At 57.9% G+C, this 18,545-nt stretch overlaps 1 protein-coding gene across 1 annotated transcript in view; it reads right to left on the bottom strand.

Annotated features, from left to right (window-relative positions):
* Nucleotides 1-567: 567 nt before the first annotated feature.
* The window catches only part of BCAS4 (breast carcinoma amplified sequence 4), a 56,027-nt gene continuing 38,049 nt past the window's right edge, over nt 568-18,545 (bottom strand). Inside the window, exon 5 of the mRNA XM_045981798.1 lies at nt 568-948. Within this exon, the coding sequence (XP_045837754.1) occupies nt 829-948 (120 nt within the window). The 3' untranslated portion in view covers nt 568-828. The remainder of the gene's footprint in view (nt 949-18,545) is intronic.

The following is an 18,545-nucleotide window of genomic DNA, read 5'->3' as shown; positions in this document are numbered from 1 at the left end:
TTATTTTAGAGAAAGAGAGAATGTGAGAGCAGGGAGAGGGGCGGAGGGAGAGAGATCCCAAGCAGGCTTCCCGCTGAGCAAGGAGCCCGATGCGGGGCTCAATCCCAGACCCATGAGATCACGGCCTAAGCTGAAACCAAGAGTTGGATGCTTGACCTACAGAGCCACCAAAACTGTCCTAAACTTGTCAAGATCCAGCTTTATTCCTTGTTTTTCTATTGTGCTCTCTCTCTCTCTCTCTCTCGGTTCATTTTGTGAAATTTCCTTGAAATTTGAATGCAGGTCTGCAGCTTGGCTGTGTGTGTACGTGTGCTCTTGGCTCTTTGAGGAATTCCAAAAACAAACACACACACCCCAGAATTATGCATCTCCAAGGTGAGAAATCTGGAATTTCAGGACGAGAGCAGGAAATTCATCTGCCTGAAACAAAATTAAGGCCAACGCACCTTCAAAGACCCCTGGAAATCCTAAGAATCTCCCCGTTCTTGCAGGGAACCTAAAGACCCAGGGAGGGCCTCGGTGGCAGGAGTTCCCTGCGAGAAAACATTTGCACCCAGACCACACATGACCTCTTGACACCTTTATTGAGATGATTCACAGACCGGCGGGCACCGGGGATCGCAGACAGATGAGCCACACTGCAGGGGACCCTGGAGCCGTGCGTCTGGTGGCAGTGAGCAGCCACCAGGGGCCTAAAGCCATGGTGGCCGCTTGGACCCGGCCGCACGGGCCCCAGATGGGTCTCCGAACCCCGTGGTTCCACGTGCAGTGAGGGAGGGGATCACGGCATGAAGGGACAGCATGAGACAGGCCCGTGGCTTCAGAGGCTCACACCCGCCGGCGCTGGGGGCGGGGGGTCCGCAGTGCGGCAGAGCCGGTGGCCGGGGGGAAGTAGTCCTCTGTGCGGTACAGCGCGGGCAGCTCGAAGGCCGGGGCCGCCAGCGGCTTCTGGAACGACAGAAACGAGGTGTCCCGTGAGCCTCTGGAATTCCCTCGCTCTGTGACCCAAGATTTCCAGTCGTCGGAACGAGCTCAGCCCACGGGCAGTGTGGCTCCTGTGACAAGGAGGCCATGGTCGTTTGGTGGCACTGCCCGGGAGAGCCAAGGTCCCCCCCACCCCAGGGCATCTGGCCACCAGTGTCGGGCCACCAGTGCAGGTCCCCGTCCAGGCGGAACGCTGCCGGCGTGGGGACGTGCCATTCTGATAGTGACTGAGAAAGCAGGTGTGTGCATGCGTGTGTGTGTGTGTGTGTGTGTGTGTGTGTGTGCGTGCACACCTACGTGAGCTCCACGGGGTGCCCCAGAGCCCGGGCCCAGGGCCTGCTGCTGAGCAACGGTGGGGGGGGGGGGCTGAGTGTGCTTTCCCCGGGTCCCCATCTGCGCTGCCTCGAGCTGGTGCCATCTGAATGTGTTACTTTAAAAAAAAAAAAAAAAAAAATCAAACCATTTTAAGAAGTGCTCACTTATATCTGGTGTGGGTCTTCATGGAGAAGCCTGGAAGAAGAGCTTTTCCATCAAGCAGCCCTCCCCTAGTTCGGGCTGCTGAGACCCTTTCTGGGGGAGAAACCGGCTTCAGAGACGACCACGTCAAACAGGGCTTCTCGATCGTGGCGGCGCTGTGACCCCCTTGGTAGAGCGAGGAAACGCCTCGGGGCCCCACCGTGCATCTGAGGACAATGTTCGGGGGTATGGCCTGCCCTGGGGGTATTTCAAAGTCCCCAGATGGTTCTCATGCAGAGCCAGAGCTGGTCCCCATGACAACGGCGGCCCCCTTGGAGGAGGGGGACCAGGCCCTGCCGGGAGATGGGCAGGTATGACGAGGTTCTTCTGCGCGTCTCCACTGGGCATCCCTCTCGCTACCTTCCCCGTTTCCCCCTGCTCCCCGACTCCTCTCCCTTGACTGTCCAGCCTCCTGCCCCCTCCAGCTGAGAGCCCCTCCAGGTGCAGGTGCCCGGGCTGGGGTGGGGGGGCTCTGGCCCATGGCCAGCAACAGCTCCCCCAAAGCCCAACCCCTCCACGTGCCCAGCACCACGCTGCGAGCATCCTGGGCCTCCTCGCACACCTGTTGCTGCATCGACGCCCTGACCATCATCCCCATCGTGGAGGCGGGGAAACCAAGGCTCAGGGGGGTGCCTGACCCATGTCCTCCAAGCGTCCGCCCACTCCACCCCCAGGTCCTGAGGGCCCGCAGCAGCCAGGGCCCATCTGCGCACAAGACCGCAGCTCCAGCCATCCCGGGCTCCCTGGCGGGGAGATAAAGGAAGCAACGGAACAACACGGCCATGTGAGGGCTCACGGCAGGGAGGCGCAGGGACCTGTGGAAACTGGAGGAGACCGTCCTCGCCCCGGGGGATGGGGCTGGGAGGTGTCTGGGGGCTTGAGCAAGTAGGGGGCTTCCAGACTGAGGGAATGGCGTGTCACAGTGTGTGGCGGGGAGGGAGGGGCACTTGGGGACTCCAGCGGCTCAGTCTGGAGCGGGGCCAGGTCACTGTGCGGAGAGGAGGCTCTAACACCAGGGCCAGATCACATGGGCTCTCGGAAGCCGTGCTAAGAACTTCATCGCTAGGACCAGGGAGCCACTGAAGTCACTAATGGGGAGTTCAGGTGTGGAATTAGGTGTTTTAGAAAGAGAACTGTGGGGAGAGACGGGAGCAGGGAGGAGGCTGTGGTCAAGATCGCCTACAGGGGAGCCGCCAAGTTTAGGGCAAGAGTGGACAGATTCTCATGTCTGAGCTCAAAGCCCTAGAACTTCCCCGCACAGAAGGAAACCGTCAAACTATTTCAAGTAAGACAGAATGTGCTCAGGTGTCTGACCACGTACCTCCCTGTGTCACCATCCCACAGCTGGAAAACCAGGATGAGCCAATCTCCTTGGCCAAGGGCCAGCCTCACGAAGGGCAACAGAACATTCCGTCTGTCAACCCTGTATCAGCCATTCTTGGTTCAGCCTACCTGGAGGCACTTAAGGCCCAGGCCTCCCACCTGCCCCCTCTTTCTAGCACCTTCCTGGGCTGCCCCTGCTGCCATGGATGGGATGCAAGGCCTCCAGTAGCTCCACGACCAGGGCACGACTGAGAAGTGAGCCACAACGTCGATCTCCCAGCCTCGGGGATGTAATCTGTGGGTAGCCCGTGGGCTTAGGATCTCTTCACCCCATTTCTCCTGAAAACTGGTCATTGTAGTAATCTAGAAAATGCAACTTTCAAGCGAATAATGACGGCGCAAAGACCAGCTCCCTGGTCCTGACACACGGAGGTCAAAGAACATTTTGTGATCCTGAAAAGCTAGGTCCCTTCTCCCGACCCTCGGGTCCCAGGCAAGGGAAGGGGGCCCATGAGGGGCCACTGTGGCCTCATCCTGACCCCCTGTTCTTTTTGAAATAGTGCCACCATTCAAAAGGGGGTTCCTCTGAATGGGCAAGACACCCCTCCCAGGGGTGAGGCTTCTGCCGCCTCCCTCAAGGAGAGAGACTTCCCAAAAAGGGAGAAAATCAATATAATTATAACAGAACCAAAGAGAAGTCATCCTAAGAGCCTCCTAGCCGCCCTGGGCCAAACCCCCGCCAACATCTTAGAGCATGCGGGGACATGTGGGCTGTGACTCATGGCTGGCTGGAGAGCTGAGCCTGAAGTCAGCCAGGAAGGGGCGAGCTCTGATGAGCCAGGGGGCTCCAGACGGGGCCTCCAGGGCACAGACGCTGCACTTAGTGGGCGCGGGGCCCGTCCGGCCTGCACTGCCCCGCCCCGGGACCAACCTTCTGATCTTCTTGCGAGATCACCTGGGCCTGTGCTGGACCCCGCTGCCCTGCCCACCCGCTATGGCTCAGGTGGGGACCCCGGGGGTGGGGGAGGCCAGGGGCAGGGAAGGCCTGACCCACCCAAGCTCTGACTGGTCTGGGGCTGAGCCTGTGACCGGAGCTGGGCCAATGGGCATCAGTCTTGGGGCTCTCCCTACTGAGACAAGGATGCTGCCCCCAGGTTCGGGGAGGGGGGGCCATGAACCTGAAGGCCACCTCTGCCACCACAATGCAGCGCCGGCATAGGATTGAAGCCAACACGGGGACGCAGAGCTGGGGACGGAGTGAGATCAAGTCCTAACAGTATCATCTGAGCAGCGGGATCCACTATTGCCCGAGGCGGGAGTCACCCTGGGCTGTCTCCTGTCCAGCGCCATGGACTTCTCTTGTTTGCTTCGGCCGGTTAACCTGTGTCGCTGTCACTTGCCACCGGGCGTCCTAAAGCAATAAACCCACAGCGAAGCCAGTGGGTACTTGGCAACCAGCAGCTTGAACCCGCAGGTAAGGGCCGCACCGCAAGGTGCGAGGCTGAAAGGAGCCAGATGCCCCGGCTGCTGTCAGGAGGAGCAGACCACATCCTGGAGGCCAGGCCCCAATCACAGACACGTCAGGGTGCCATGGAAACCCAGTCCTCCGCGCCCGTTTTCCCCCGGATTCTCCCGGCAGCCTGCCAAACAGGGGTCTTCCCTGGGTCTCAGAAGTGGCAGGAGCCAGGGGACCAGGGCGTGGGGTCCACCAGGCCTGTCCAGCTCGAAGCCCAGCCTCTGTCCATCCCCACAGAGGGCCCAAGTCTTGGGGGACAGAGCAGCAAATCCAAACCCTGTCTGAGGGCACTTCAGAGATCTCTACCTCCTACCTCCCCTTCTACAGATTCCCACGAGGGGGAGGGGGTGCCAGGTAAGCAAGGAGGAGTGTCATACTGCTCCCAGCTCCCAGCCTGCAGGCAGGAATGTTCCACCGGCCTGGGACTGGTTGGGAGACGGAGCCATCCGACTCTGCAGGTCTCGGACTCTGCCGCACCCCCTCTCGGAGTCTCCCTTCACTGTCCCCTCTGCCCCCAGCCCAGAGCTCGCCTGCCGGCTTATTGTGCCGGGCCTGGCCTGTTCTCCCCTGTCTACCCACATCCATCCACACATCCTCTCTCCCACCCTGGACACCCGAGTTCTCAAACCTGTAGCCCACACGCCACACAGATGTGCTTGGTGGGCTTCATGAAGTCTAAAACGTGAATAATTGCAAACATGTAACAAATCAGGAAATTTCTCATGAACACCAGACTGCCAGCTTGTCTCGGGCAGATCACTGTCTCCTGAAGTGAAGCTCACCCACCTCAGGGTCCTGGCTCGCCCTTGACACCTGCCCACTTGTTTCCAGAAATCCCCACCCACTCCTTGGAAGTCCCGGCCCGCCTCGTGTCTCCGTTTTGGGAAGCCCTAACTGCACATCCCAAATCCTGGTCTGCTTTCTGCCCGGGCCAGGGTCTGCAAACTTGCTCTGTGAAGGGCCAGACGGTAAACATGTCAGGCTCTGCAAGCCACAGGTCTCTGTCGCAACAACTCAACTCTGCCCTTGAAGCCCCACAGCAGCCGCAGAGAAATGTGCAAACTGGCAGCTCAGCCGGGTGCCAGGAGGACTTCCCTGAACAGTGGCAGGCCAGATGGGGACCCCCCGCCACGGTCTGCCCCCAAATGAAATCTGTCTTCCTAAAGAGATCAGGACAAAATTCCTTCCCCATATCCTCCATACCATGGGCACTGGGTGACAGGTCACCTGACCCGCGCCGGAGGATTCTGGGCCAGGCCCACCGCGCTGACTGTCCCGGGCCTGGGTGCTGTTTGTTTGGCTGCCCTTGGCCATCACTCGGGCTCTAGCCTGTCCTTACTCACCCAGCATCCTCCTTGCCAGAAGCAGCAGGCCATGCGTCAACACCACTTGTGGCCTGGCTTCTGAGGTCCACGGGGGTCAGCCCCAGAGCCTGGTCAGCCCCTCGTGGACAGAGGCCCCAGGCTGACCTTGTGCAGGGGAGCTCGGGTGCCCAGAGGCCCACAGTCCTCCCCTAGGTCACCAGGCACTCCCAGCTCTCCGGTGCTTGGGAGACACTCCCCCGACTACAGTCACTAAACCTGCCGTGCCCCAGGTTCCACGCAGTGTCTGTGACCCTCCCAGCCCTCTTCAAGGTAGGGTTTTCTCTGCCCTTTGAACCTCACCAGAGCTTAGCTGTCCCTCCCCTTGATGGGGCTACACTCGGCATGGCTTCCAAAGAGCAGACTATGAAAAGGAAAAGGAACTGCTCAGGAGGGACCTGGCGAACACTGCCCGAGCCAGGCAGTCAAGGTCAACAGCATCAGTGACAATCTCGTTGGCAGCCTGTGCCCTGGGGGGGACAAAGGCACTTCACCTCTGCGGTCTTCCCCCCAAAGCCCGTAGCCCTGATCCAACCGTGAGAAAAACAACAGATCAGCCCTAAGCGAGGGGTACTGTATGAAATACCTAACCGATATTCCTCAAAGCTGTAAGGTCATCAAAATCCAGGGGAGTCTGAGCAGCTGTCCTAGACCAGAGGCGGCTAAGGAGGCATGACCTAAACAGAACACGGTTGGTAGCTTGGACACCAGCCTGGAACAGAGAAGGACATCAGGGAAAAACTAGTGGAATCCGAATAAACTGTGGAGTTTAGTCATTAGCAATCCATCGGGGCTGGTCCCCGGGCTGGAACAAGGCACCGCAGTAAATACCGTCGTAACAAGGAGGAAACCAGGTGAGGGGTACAGGAACTCTCCGTCATTATCACAGCAACCTGTCCCGAATTCTCAAATTTCAAAAACGTAGCTGGGGGGTGCAGGAGAAAAGCAACAGACGGAAGAAACCACTCTATCCACACAGACAGGACCCGGCCTCTCCACAATGGCCGTGACCGAGTACCGAGCACATTCTCAGCACCCAGCCCCGGAGGGGCCCCGAAGGTTCACAGCCCGTCTGCTCTCACAGCTGCAGAGAGAGGCAAGTATCCTTAATCCCATTTTGCAGAAGAGGAAACTGAGGGTGAGAGAGGGTGAGAGAGTTTCCAGGTGGAAACTGGCAGAGCTGGACTGGAACCCAGGGGCCACCCAGCCCCAGCCCGAGCCCGGACTCAGGAAGCCCCAAGGGCTGAGTGGGGCTGGGGGTGCCCTCTCAGTGCAGGGCTCAGCACATCCCTTCATCACCCACTTTCCAACCACAGGGACATTGGCAACCCCAGACCCACCCCCCCACCATTTTTCAGCCGACTCAGAGATCGCGAACTGGTGGCCTTTGGTTAGCATCTGGCCCGCAGACGTGACTGGCTTGGCTCATGCAAATTTAAACATGAGTAAGCTGCCAACATGGAAGAACTGGGATGTTTCAAATAAATACTGAGTTCCTATTTCTCCTGCAAGGAGCGATCGGGCCACACTGGGTCCGCATTCCTGCGGGGTGCAGGGAGCTGGCCCCTCGAGACGGGGCACGTGCTGCCTGGCTCGCTGTGGTCCCCGCCCGGCCTGACTCGCTCGTCTGCGGGTCCTGCCGAGCCCCGTGGGCATCGGAGCTGGCGGGGGCTCCAGGCGCATGTCCCATCGCCCAGACACGGGACTGTCGAGGAGCTGGATGGAGAAGGCCTTGCTTCCCGCCCCTTGCCCTGGGCCCCATGGGCTGGGAACCGCCAGCCTGGGGCTACTGCCAAGCCCAGCGGCTGCTGCCCTTCCCGGCTCCCCCACTGCTCACCAGAGCCCGGGAGGCAGGCACTGAGACGGGGCCTATTTTGTGCGGGACAAAGCAGGCTTGGAGAGGGGAGGGGAGGTCACATGCCCAGGGTCACCCAGCTGGGGAAAGGCCGAGCTAGGAATCGCAGTGGGCTCTCCTGAGCTTTGGACCTGGTCCCTGCCACAGCCGGCCCATAGGACCTTCCCCTCGGTCCCAGCCTCCCTGTTCCGTCCTGGCCAAGGGCTTTCTGCACCTCAGGCCACGCCTGGCAATTCTGCCTGCAATGTTCTGTGTCTGCTCCAGGGCCCCAGGTCTTCCAGAAGGCTCTGACAGCTGTGAGCAAAGCTCCTCCCACTTCTCTGTAAGCAGCCCCTGTGCGTCCAATCCTGCCCGAAGGGCTGCACCGGCCAGCCTCGCCGCGCCCCTTCCCCTCCGAACGCTCCCACCCAGCTGGGCCCCCGGCCCCAACCTCCGCCAGCCCAGTGACCAGAGCAGCTGGTGGCAGGGGGAGGCTGCTGAGGCTCTGGTGACAGAGGAACAGGGCTGGGGGCTCCCACAGTGGGCAGCCCCTGCCCTGAAGGACCCCAGCAGCAGGGACAAGCTGGTGCCGTCTCGCTATAGGTGATGCCGACCCTGGGCAGCAGCTCTAGAAGGTTCGAGGATCCCCAAGGATTCTGCTTTTAGTTGGAGGAAAAGCGTTAACATGGAAACTAGCAGAGGAGGAGCCCCTGGAAGTCCTGCCAAGATACGGCTGCTAAATGCAAAGTCACAGGCGGTCTGGGAGGGAAGACAGGACCGCCAGGAGGGCGGGGCCGTGTCACGGCCTCTTCCAGAATTAGACCTTCCTGGGGGCCCCAGCTCCCGACCCAGAGTCTGATCCCTCCACCCTGGACCTGGGCTCTGCTGCTGCAAGCCTGGCCCCTCCTCTATCAGGGCCCCTCTTCTGGGGGTCCTGGCTCCCCCGCTGGCGGGTGATTTCATTGTCACCAAGGGCCCTGGGCCTTGCTTCTCATCCCAGGGCCACTCGCAGAATTGTCTGACCGCCACATACTTCTATGTCTGCTTTTTAAAATATTATTTATTTTTAAAGATTTTATTTGAGAAAAAGGGTGAGAGAGACAGAGAGAGCATGAGCAGGGAGAGAGGGAGAGGGTGAGGGAGAAGCAGGCTCCCCCGCTGAGCTGGGAGCCTGATGTGCGGCTCGATTCCAGGACCCTGAGGATCATGACCTGAGCAGAAGGCAGATGCTTAACTGACTGAGCTGGGTGCCAGGCATCCATCCCTGCGTGTGAGTTATTGAGCACCTGCCACGTTCCGGAGGCTCAAATCTGCACAGGTGTCACGAAGCCCTTCTACAGATGAGCAGACTGAGGCTCTTGGGTTATGTGACTCACTGTGAGGCCCACCCACTGCCCAGACTGGACGCCCGCATCCCACCTGTCCTCCATCCCTTCTGCTAACTCCTCCCGGATCCCTCTCCCCATCGCTGCTGTCATCTCATCGGGGCCACCTCCCGGCTGCTCCCCTTGCCCTTAACCCTCTGTCCACATGACAGCCTGAGGGACAGTACTAAGAAACAGATCTTATCCTCTGGTAAGTACAGGGCTTAGAAGAAAATGCTACTCTCGGGCGTCTGGGTGGCTCAGTGGGTTAAGCCGCTGCCTTCGGCTCAGGTCATGATCTCAGGGTCCTGGGATCGAGTCCCGCATCGGGCTCTCTGCTCAGCAGGGAGCCTGCTTCCTTCTCTCTCTCTCTGCCTGCCTCTCTATCTACTTATGATCTCTCCCTGTCAAATAAATAAATAAAATATTAAAAAAAAAAGAAAGAAAATGCTACTCTCCACTGTCACCATCAGGCGCTGCCAGTGAGGTCACCGATGGGCGCTCGTCCGGCGGGGCCAGAGCTCTGTCCCGCTTTGCCTCCACTGGGCGGAGTATCCGCACCAGCATCGTTGCTTCTGTTTGGTCATCGGCGTTCTCCTGGTTTTGAATGAAACGCCACTTCTCTACAAAAGATGAATCTCCAGCTTCTCGTTTAAAAACTCCAGAGCTCTAGGGCACGGAGTGGTGATGACGAGCAGGTACCAAGCTCTGGCCACACCCTCAAAGTCCACCAGCCTGGCCCCGAGAGATGGCATTTGCCACCCCAGAACCTTGTGATCCTGGCTGACTCTAAACTCAGTCTGTCCCCTCCCAGCACTCATAACCCTCCAGCCTGGAAATCCCTTCCGGATGTCCCTGGGGTCTTTCCTGACTTGGAACCTTACACCTGCTACTCCCTGCTCAAGGCTTTGTCACCAGGATCTTCCCATGCTTGGTGTCTTCCTTCCAACCCTCCTAAGGGACCCCCAGCTTCACCAGTCACCTTCCCTCCCCCACTGCACCCCGAAAGAGCGTATCGTGTCTGCCTCTTTCCTCAGTCTCCCCACCACGCTGAGCTCCACGGGGATGGGACCCGTGTCAGTCTTCAGAGCCACAGAGCAGCAAGAAGCAAATGAATTAGAATGTGCCCCAAACCCCAGACAGAGCAGGAAGGGCTGGCCTCTTGCTAAGTCAGGGCTCAGAAGCCTGAGGTCAATGGTGACATCAGCAGAGAGGGACACCTGAAGGGGCCCCATTCTGGAGTCACCAGGTGGCCTGAGGCTGGCCTCCCTGCCCTGCCAGGTCCGTGCTCCACTGCTGGAGACACCAGGTCGTGCCAAAGATAAAAACACACTCACTCAACACAGCGCCATGGTCTAGATGGGAGCCTGGGACGGAGAACGGTTGTCTACGAAAATTCTGGTGAAATCCAAGCCAGGCCAGAATTTTCGTGAACCGTAAGAGACCCCAGTCCGTTGGTGTCACGGCCGCCGCCTTCGTGCCGTGAGAGAACAGCGAAGGAAAGTGATTAAGGGGCCGACGGGAACTCTGTATTGTCTTTACGAGCTTTCTGCAGGTCGAAAATCATCTGATACAGAAAGGTCATTTAAAAAAATAAATAAATAAGGCGTGTCCATGGCAGCATCTGCAAAACACGGAGCCAGCGACCCAGAGAAGAGCTGTTAAATAATGACCCCCGTGTCACCAGGAACAGGAACAGCCCCTACACCTTCCGTGACTTGAAATCACGGCTCACGACGACCCCTTGCAGAGGCTCGAACTCTAAATCCCGCTGCGCAGGTGTGGGGAACGAGACTCAGCTGGCTCGGGACCTCACTCAGGGAGTGACACCAGGAGGTGACAGACACACGGGGACAGCCTCGTGGCCGGGTCATGCCCCCACCTCCCCCTGCCCCGTGCAGTCATACTCTGTCGAATGCTCTGTTGTCCCTGCCTGGAAATTCTGGAAAAGCTTTAACAAACTGCTGCAGCCAGTCCCAGGATCTCTGGGCTCCCAGGTGGGTGTTCACACCTCAGAAGGGTCACTCATGGATGGCTCATGGGGAGTCTGAGGCCATCCAGGCCAGCACCCTTGGCTGAGGAGACATCCCCGGGGGGGCAGAGGGTGAAAGCAGGAGCAGCAGCGAATTTGAGGGGGGCGGGGACAGCGGCGGTTGGATTTGGGCGGAGCCAGGACTGATCCACTCTTGGCAGGGAGCAAGGATAGAAGTTTCCTTTCCAGCCTAGAGCATCAGACCAGCCACCCCCTCCCAGGGATCTGCTCAGTCCCACAGCTGCCTTGTCAGGTTCTCGACTCCCCACCGGAGGCCCGGTCATGCCCGGATGCCAGTCAGCGGTGGTCCAGCTCCAGACGCGCGCCCACGGCCTCGGTCAACATCTGGCCGAGGCCCCAGCTGGCCACTGTCGTGTGGGAGCCGTACAGCTCTCACTCTGATGCTGGTCATCAATAGACTCCTTGGAGGTTTTTATCGGCTGGCCTCAAAGGTTGTTGGGTCCATAAAAGAATGTTGAAAATAGCCCCAACAGCTCCGGGAAGCAGAAAGCAAAAACACAGACAGGAGCAGCCATTGGGTAAGGGTCCCTACCGGGGGCAGCTGTTCTCCATCAAATCAACAAGCCATTAGGGCAAGAACAGAGGCGTCCACCCGAACCAGAAGGTGTCAGGAAGCCGCCTCCATGCCTGCCCCATGCCCCTGCCCAGCAGGGACAAAGACTCTTCCCCGAGGGCTGGGCCACCACCTCCTGCCAGCCAAGGAGCCTGCCTCACAGCCACCGCCCAGACTGTCCCCTGTCCCGGGCACCCAGGCAGCCTTGCGAGCCTCCTCTCAAGCCACGCTTTCTTCAGACCCAGGGGCTCTCAGAGTTTTAGTCTGGGCCTACAAACCTCGGCTGGGCCTGCCTCCTCCGAGCAGGCAGCCTGGGCTGCGGCCACCACGTCAATGATGCTATTCCTGCGGCCCCAGCACTCGCCTCAGGAAGCCCTTTTCCAGGAGCTTGCGCCACCCTCCACCACCCTCCTCCGTCAGCCCTGTGCTTTCCTGGTCTGATTAAGACATTTTATCCACTGGGCCCCCTGAGAGTGACAAGGGATGATTTTTAAGGCCTGGAAAATAACATCTGAAAGTGAGAGAAAGAAAGAAAGAGGGTTCGAGATGCGGAGAGCTGGAGGTAACAGGAGACGGGGAAGGAGGCTCAGACAAAGAGAAGGACAGCCAGAGAGGGACAGAGACACACCTGGGAGAGAGAGAGAAGATGTGGAAACAAGATAGGGGAGCCTGAGAAAAAGCAGAAACGATGGAAGGCAAGAGCAGGAGGGAAAGTGAGGGAAAGGGGGAGAGAGGGGGAGACGCAAGGAAGTAAGACGGAAGAGGAGAGGGAAGGACGGGGGCCCGGGAGAAGAGGGAGGCCCACCAGGAAGAGGGTGATGGGGGAAGGTTGGGGACAAGGACCCGGAGGGGAGAAGATGGTGACAGGAGTGCATTCAGGGTCTCTCCAAACCCCAGCCAGGTCGCTGCTCCGGAGGCCACGAGCAAACACTGGCCAACCACCCCCAGCCCCATCCCTTTGTCAAAGAAATAATATTCCTGAAGCACAGAGGCCGTGAGATGTCAGTCATTGTGGAAGGGACTCCGTCTCATCTTAGAGGCAACGCTTTGCTGTTTTCCCATGTGGTTCAGGACTCGTGGAAACTCTGGTCTAAAACTCTGAGCCAAAGAGCCCAGCCAGTGGGGCCTGGCATTCTGGTGGCGAAGGGACAAAGCGGGGTAAGGGATGGTTCCTAAGCACATGCCCTCTCTCACGCCGCCCCCTGCCACCCAGCCCTGAGGCAGCCCTACCCCACCTGCAGGGACTTCATCGGTCTGTCTGTCCGTCGTCTGTTCAGGGCAGGCCACATCCCTGTGCCTGGTGCATTTCGAGGCTGAATCAGTTAACTCTCAGTCATCAGCCTGGAGCCCCTCTGCCTCCCTGGGTGACTTCGTTCAGCCTCGGGGCCCCAGCGCCACAGCACAGCGGGATACCTCTAGGCCTGAACCCCACACGCGCATCTCCATCCGGGTCTCCTCCGACAGATACGGCCACAGAGACTCTGGAACCACACGGCGACTTGGACGAATCTCCGGGGAATGATGCTGAGTGAGAGAAGCCAGTCCTGGAAGGTTCCCCGTGCAGGATTCCGTTTAGAGCACGTTTTTGAAATTGCAAGATTTGAGAAACGGAGGGCAGATCCGTGGTTGCCAGGGATGGAGCAGAGGTGAAGGCGGTCATGAAAGGACGGCGGGAGACCCCTGTAATGTTGGAGATGTTCCCCAGCCTGACCGTAGAGGCAGAGACAGGAACCCAAATAATAACGTAAAAACGTACAGAACCGATACAACTGTAGAGAACCGACTGTTTTCAATGTTAAGACCCGGCCAGGATACCTTACTGCAGTTTTGCAAAATGTTACCACTAGGGAGAAATGGGCCAAGTGCATAAGGGATTTCTCTGTATTATTTCTTAACTGCCTGTGAATCTACAATTAAACACCGTGCCCCGTGCCCAACCACGCACACACGCAGGAAGAATGACCCCGTTTCCGCAGCCCCCTCCCTGCTCCACTCTGGTCCAGACCCTCAGCATTTCTCCTGGACCGTCCCAGGGGCTCAGACCTCCCAGCTTCCACTCTGGCCCACAGACCAGCTGTCTGGAACCCTCCAGAGCTGAGTCACAGCCCCGGGCCCAGGTCCGATCTCTCCGCTCCCTCCACCTTTGCCTCTGGCTCCCGAGGGCTGCCTTCTCAGGTCTCACGGCTCCTCCGCAGCTGCGCAAGGCGCCGGCCCACCCCCTTTCCTGCCTCCTTCAGTGCGAACCCTGCTCCAGACACCCTCTCAGGGAGGCCTTCCCTGACCACCTCCTGCCCTCACTCCTACTCCCTGCCTGCTGCTTCTTGGTCTCCTCTGTCCCTGGGGCCCTAGGGGGTCAGCTGCTGGAGGGCAGGAATATTCTCTGTCCTCCTCGGGTCCCGAGGATCTGAAAGATCGAACAGCTCGTACAGGTGGGTGGCTCAGTATTTGCTGAACGAGGGAAGCAATGCGTGAATGAACAGAAGTACCAAGGGGAGGTCCGTGGAGATCCGGCATCAAAGGAGTTAAGTCTGGCCCAGGGGCTGGGGTCCTGGAGCAGTCCAGGACATCTAACAGGGGAAGGCGGGGGAGGAAGAGGCCTGTGTGTGTGTGCCTCAGCACAGAGGGGGGATGGGCGGGGCCAGCTCCAGAGCAAAAGCCCAGGGAACAGAGAATACCATGTGCCCACCCTCCAGCACACATCCCAACACGCTTTCAAGAAAACCAGAAACTGGGTTTAGGTCGAGGCTGAGCTCACTTTCTGGGGCCTCCAAGGGATACAGGGGTCAAGACTGAGGGGTCAAATCTACCATCTGCCCAGTTCCTCCCAAGTGGCTCACTGCTTGGGGAGCAAGGATGTGGGAGAAGGCGGGGATGGGGGGCGGGGGTCACACAGAGGGCCTTGGATTTGCTCTGAAGTGGTCTCCAAAGCACCCCCACCCCCCGCCCCGTGGACCTACCAGCGCCGAGAGCCGATCCCTCCATCCAGCACAGGAAACTCCCACTCCCACATCCCTCGGACAGCAGTGGTCCCCCTGCCTAGCTGTGTGATCTTGGCCAAGTTACTTACCCTCTCTGTGCCTCAGTTTTCTCACCTGGTGACAGGGCTAATAATGGTTTCTCTTTCACAGGGTGTTATGCCCACATAACCGTGAAGTGCTTAGAAAGCAGTAAGTGCCCAACGGTTCTCGACTAATGTCGTTATTACTATGGCCCCCGGAATTCATATTCTTTTTAAATACCGTCAGTAGCTTAGAAAGAGCCCAAGCGGACAATTTCATAACATTGCATTTTTGGTATTAAATGCATTCAGTTTCAAAACATGAACATTTAAACTAAATCACAGTTGTGGGAACCCATGCTGGTACTGCTCTGATTTTTAATAAAAAGGGGCCTCAAAAATTAATAAGCGTGGGGGCCTCTCCCGGCCACTGAAAGGCAGGGCTCATTTATCAATCACGGCAGCTGGCTCACAGTAGATACTCAATAAACACCAGTTGGTCACTGACAAGTTACCGGAGGCCACACCAGGCACGGACATGCTGGCAGCCAGCCCCAAGAGCAGCCCCTGGCCGTGGCCTCCCATTCCTCTCAAACCAATGACTGATGCTATCTGAGTTGCTCCTGGCCACCCTCCCCCTAACCCACTCCTGGGGAATGGCCTGAGGCCTCTGGAGCCAGGTGCAAGCCAGAGAAGAGCTTCCTGTCATAGGAGGGAAAGAGGGGGTGACTGCTGAGACCCCCCCCCCACCCAGGGTCAGGGGGCACCTCCCTACCAGTGTTCAGCAACATCCAGGCCTGGAAACAGCCCTCCCTGCTCCAGCTCCTCACTACATCTAAAAGCCAGCATTACCCCCTTCTGACTGAGGTTCCAGGTTAATTATTAGGACTCTCCAAGTAACGGGAACTTTGGCCTTGACTTTAGGCCTGGCAGCAAGACCAGGTGTGATGGTATCAGCCGGAACAGGCACCTGGACAAATTTACTGCTTAATGAGACGTGGTTTATTTTCCCAGAAGAAAGGTGACCATGAACACAGGCAAGGTCAAGAGCTTCCCGGGCTCCTTGGGCATCGAAGGGACCACACTTCCTCCAGAAGCCCCAACCCCAGCTGCGGGCATCACACACGTTTCTGCGCTAACCAAGGGCTGGCCTGCACGCGTCGCGTTCCCTCGGAACCAGGATGGCCCGGGGCGGCTGCCCGCCCTCTGCCAGCCCGACCTTGCCTGTGGGCGCCGAGCAACCCAGCGCCAGGTCAGTCCTGCCTCTCTGTGGCAGCCACTCTTCTGACCGCTCGCTCCTTCTCTGTCACATGCGCGGGTCGGGGCAGGCAGCCCTCTTCAGCTCTACCTGCTAAGAGCACCTGCCCGGGAAGCTTCACTTTCTGGGGAGAACTTGAGCCTAGGCGGGGACGCAGTCTCATCATTCCATCATCCGTGGGCACTCAAGTCACAGCTGTACTCACTAAAGGCTCCCTGTAGCACGTGTCACCGTGGGACTCCCTCTCCCAGTGCACCTATGTCCCCAAGGATGCCGGGGCTCTGAGGGGGCGGTGGTGTCCACGGTGCAGCCCAGTCAGTGGACGCAGAACCAGACTCAGCCCTGGGGTCCCTCCACTCCACCCCTTTTTCCATCTGAGGAGGGAGGGGTCCTTGTGAGACCCCTGAGGGGAGGATGAGGTGAGGAGGGACGGTAGGGGGCTCGGTGAAGCTTTGTGTGGTGCGTGTGACACCAGGAGACAGAGAGAAGCCCAGGGACACATGGAAAGAGGCAGAGACGGGCAGATGAACACTTCAGAGATGGGGATCCAGAGGGACACAGAGCCTGACAGGGGCTGACCTCTCCACGTGTGGCCAATATGGCCACCAGTGTGTTCAAAGTGGTGGGGACTCAGAGGGGGACCCCAAATGCCCCTGGTGCCTCTCGCCCTCTGAGTTGCCACCTTGGCCAGGTGAGCTGCGGTCCTGGCATGAATGGGGGTGTCCGACCTGGGGAAGAGGGGGCTGTGGAACCGCCAGTCACTCAAAAGGAAGTTTCTACAAAAGGGACCCCAGCAGCACATACTCGCAGAGCAGCTGGGGGCCGCCCACAGGGATCCCCATTCCCAGAGGCAGTGTGCAAGCCCACAGGTGCTCTGGGGCAGGATGGCTGGGGGCATCTGGCTGCTTCTCTTCCCTTTTCCTTCCTCTGCCTGGTTCTGGGTGAGCAGCTCTCCCTCTGTTGATCTTCTGGGCCAGGGATGGCCGCCTACCTCTCTAAGCAAGCAGGAACTGCGGCCCGAGTTCAGTAGGGAGCACCCAGCACAGCACCTGCCCTGCGGGAGTCCTCCCTGGCTCCTCCCCTAGTGAGTTATGAGCCTCATTACCCAAACAGTGCTCCCGTCACATCAAGGGCCCATTAAAAGAAAAGCTTGCTGAGTAACGAGGGAATCCTGCATGCTGAAACCCTCACCCCGATTCCAGGAGGTTTGAGCACTGCTCCCCCATTTCATAGAAGGAAAAGGTGAGACCCTGTTCCAAGGCCACGGAGCTGATGAGCAACTCCGCCAAGCCACAAACCCAGGCTTGTTGGGCTCTAGAACCCATGCTTTCACGTTTTTAAACTCCTATTTTGGGGGGTGCTGGGGTGGCTCAGTCAGTTAAGTGCCTTTGGCTCAGGTCATGATCCCAGGGTCCTGGGAACTGGGCTCCCTGCTCAGCGGGGAATCTGCTTCTCCCTCTGCCTCTGCCCTTCCCCCTGGTTCATCTGTGCTCTCTCTCCAATAAATAAATAAATAATATTTCTTAAAATTTATTTTTAAAAATAATAAGGAACATTAAATAATATTAATATTATTTATTATATTTATTAAATATATATTACTTAATAAATAACTATATAATGTATAATTTTATATATTTACATTATGTAAATATATTTAATAAATAAATAGCATTAAATATTATTTAATATTAATAATATTAAATAATGATAATATTTTTAAAAATTATCTTGGAAATTTTCTGTATTTACAGGAAACACAAGAAAGCAAAGAGGGGACGATGATGAGCCCCACATACCACCGTCTGGCTCTGAGAACTGTCCTTCATCTGGGCCAGTGGAAGGTTCCTAACCCAGGGCAATTTTGCCTCCAGGGACTTCTGCAACTTTTGGACTTTTATGACGGTCATAAATGGGGGCAACTGGTGGGCAGAGACCAGGGACCCTGCTAAAATCATACGACGCACAGGACAGCCCCACAGCAGAGAACGATCTGGCCCCAAATGATAGTAGTTTCAAGGTTGTGGAACCCTGGTCTGAACCCGTGCTTTCAACTACCGCCTCTGAGGACCACAGGAGTTTGGTCTAGGCTTGGGGAGGGGCGGGGGCAGTGCCTTATAACCAGAAACAGGGAGAGCGGGATCTACAAAGGATGACCTTGAGGGGGACACTCCCAGTCCCTCAGCCAAAGGCACTGACCCCACACCTGGGCAGGCTCTGTAGGAGCCTGGGGGCCAATAGGTTCCCTGAGATTTCTCTGAGCCTCAGATTTGTCTTCCAAATCAACTGATTGCACATGAAAATCTGCATTCCCAACCTCTCCTTTTTAAAAGAAGGCCAAGGTCAGGCCACTCTGAGCAGTAGCTCTGGGCTGGCGTTGAGGGCACCCACCTCTCCTGTCGGCAGTCCCTGCCCGGCCCCCCGTGCCGCACTTAGGGCCACCGGACCCCAGTGTCTGAATTTCAACCCCCGGAGCACGAAGAACATAGGGCTCTAGAGTCAAAGGAACGAAGTCCAGCGTTCTAACTCCGAGTCTGTCTCCTCATCCGTACAGCGGACATGGTAAGAGAACCTGAGTGACAGGTGGGCATGGGGGGATCCCAGCCCTGGCCAGCAGAGTACTGGCTCCCATTGGCCCTTCCGGCTGCTTACCACTAAGTCAAAGACAAAGACAGTCCCTCCCCTTGAGAAACTCTCAGTCTGGGGGAACGACAGGGGAAGACACAGATGACACCCCCCTAGGATACCAGGGGATGGACGGGAAATGGGGAGCCCAGAGGAACGC

This window comes from Meles meles, chromosome 16 (assembly GCF_922984935.1).
Source record: "Meles meles chromosome 16, mMelMel3.1 paternal haplotype, whole genome shotgun sequence".
NCBI lineage: Eukaryota > Metazoa > Chordata > Mammalia > Carnivora > Mustelidae > Meles > Meles meles.
The sequence above is the reverse complement of the archived record's forward strand: the minus strand, read 5'-3'. Positions and strand labels throughout refer to the sequence as shown.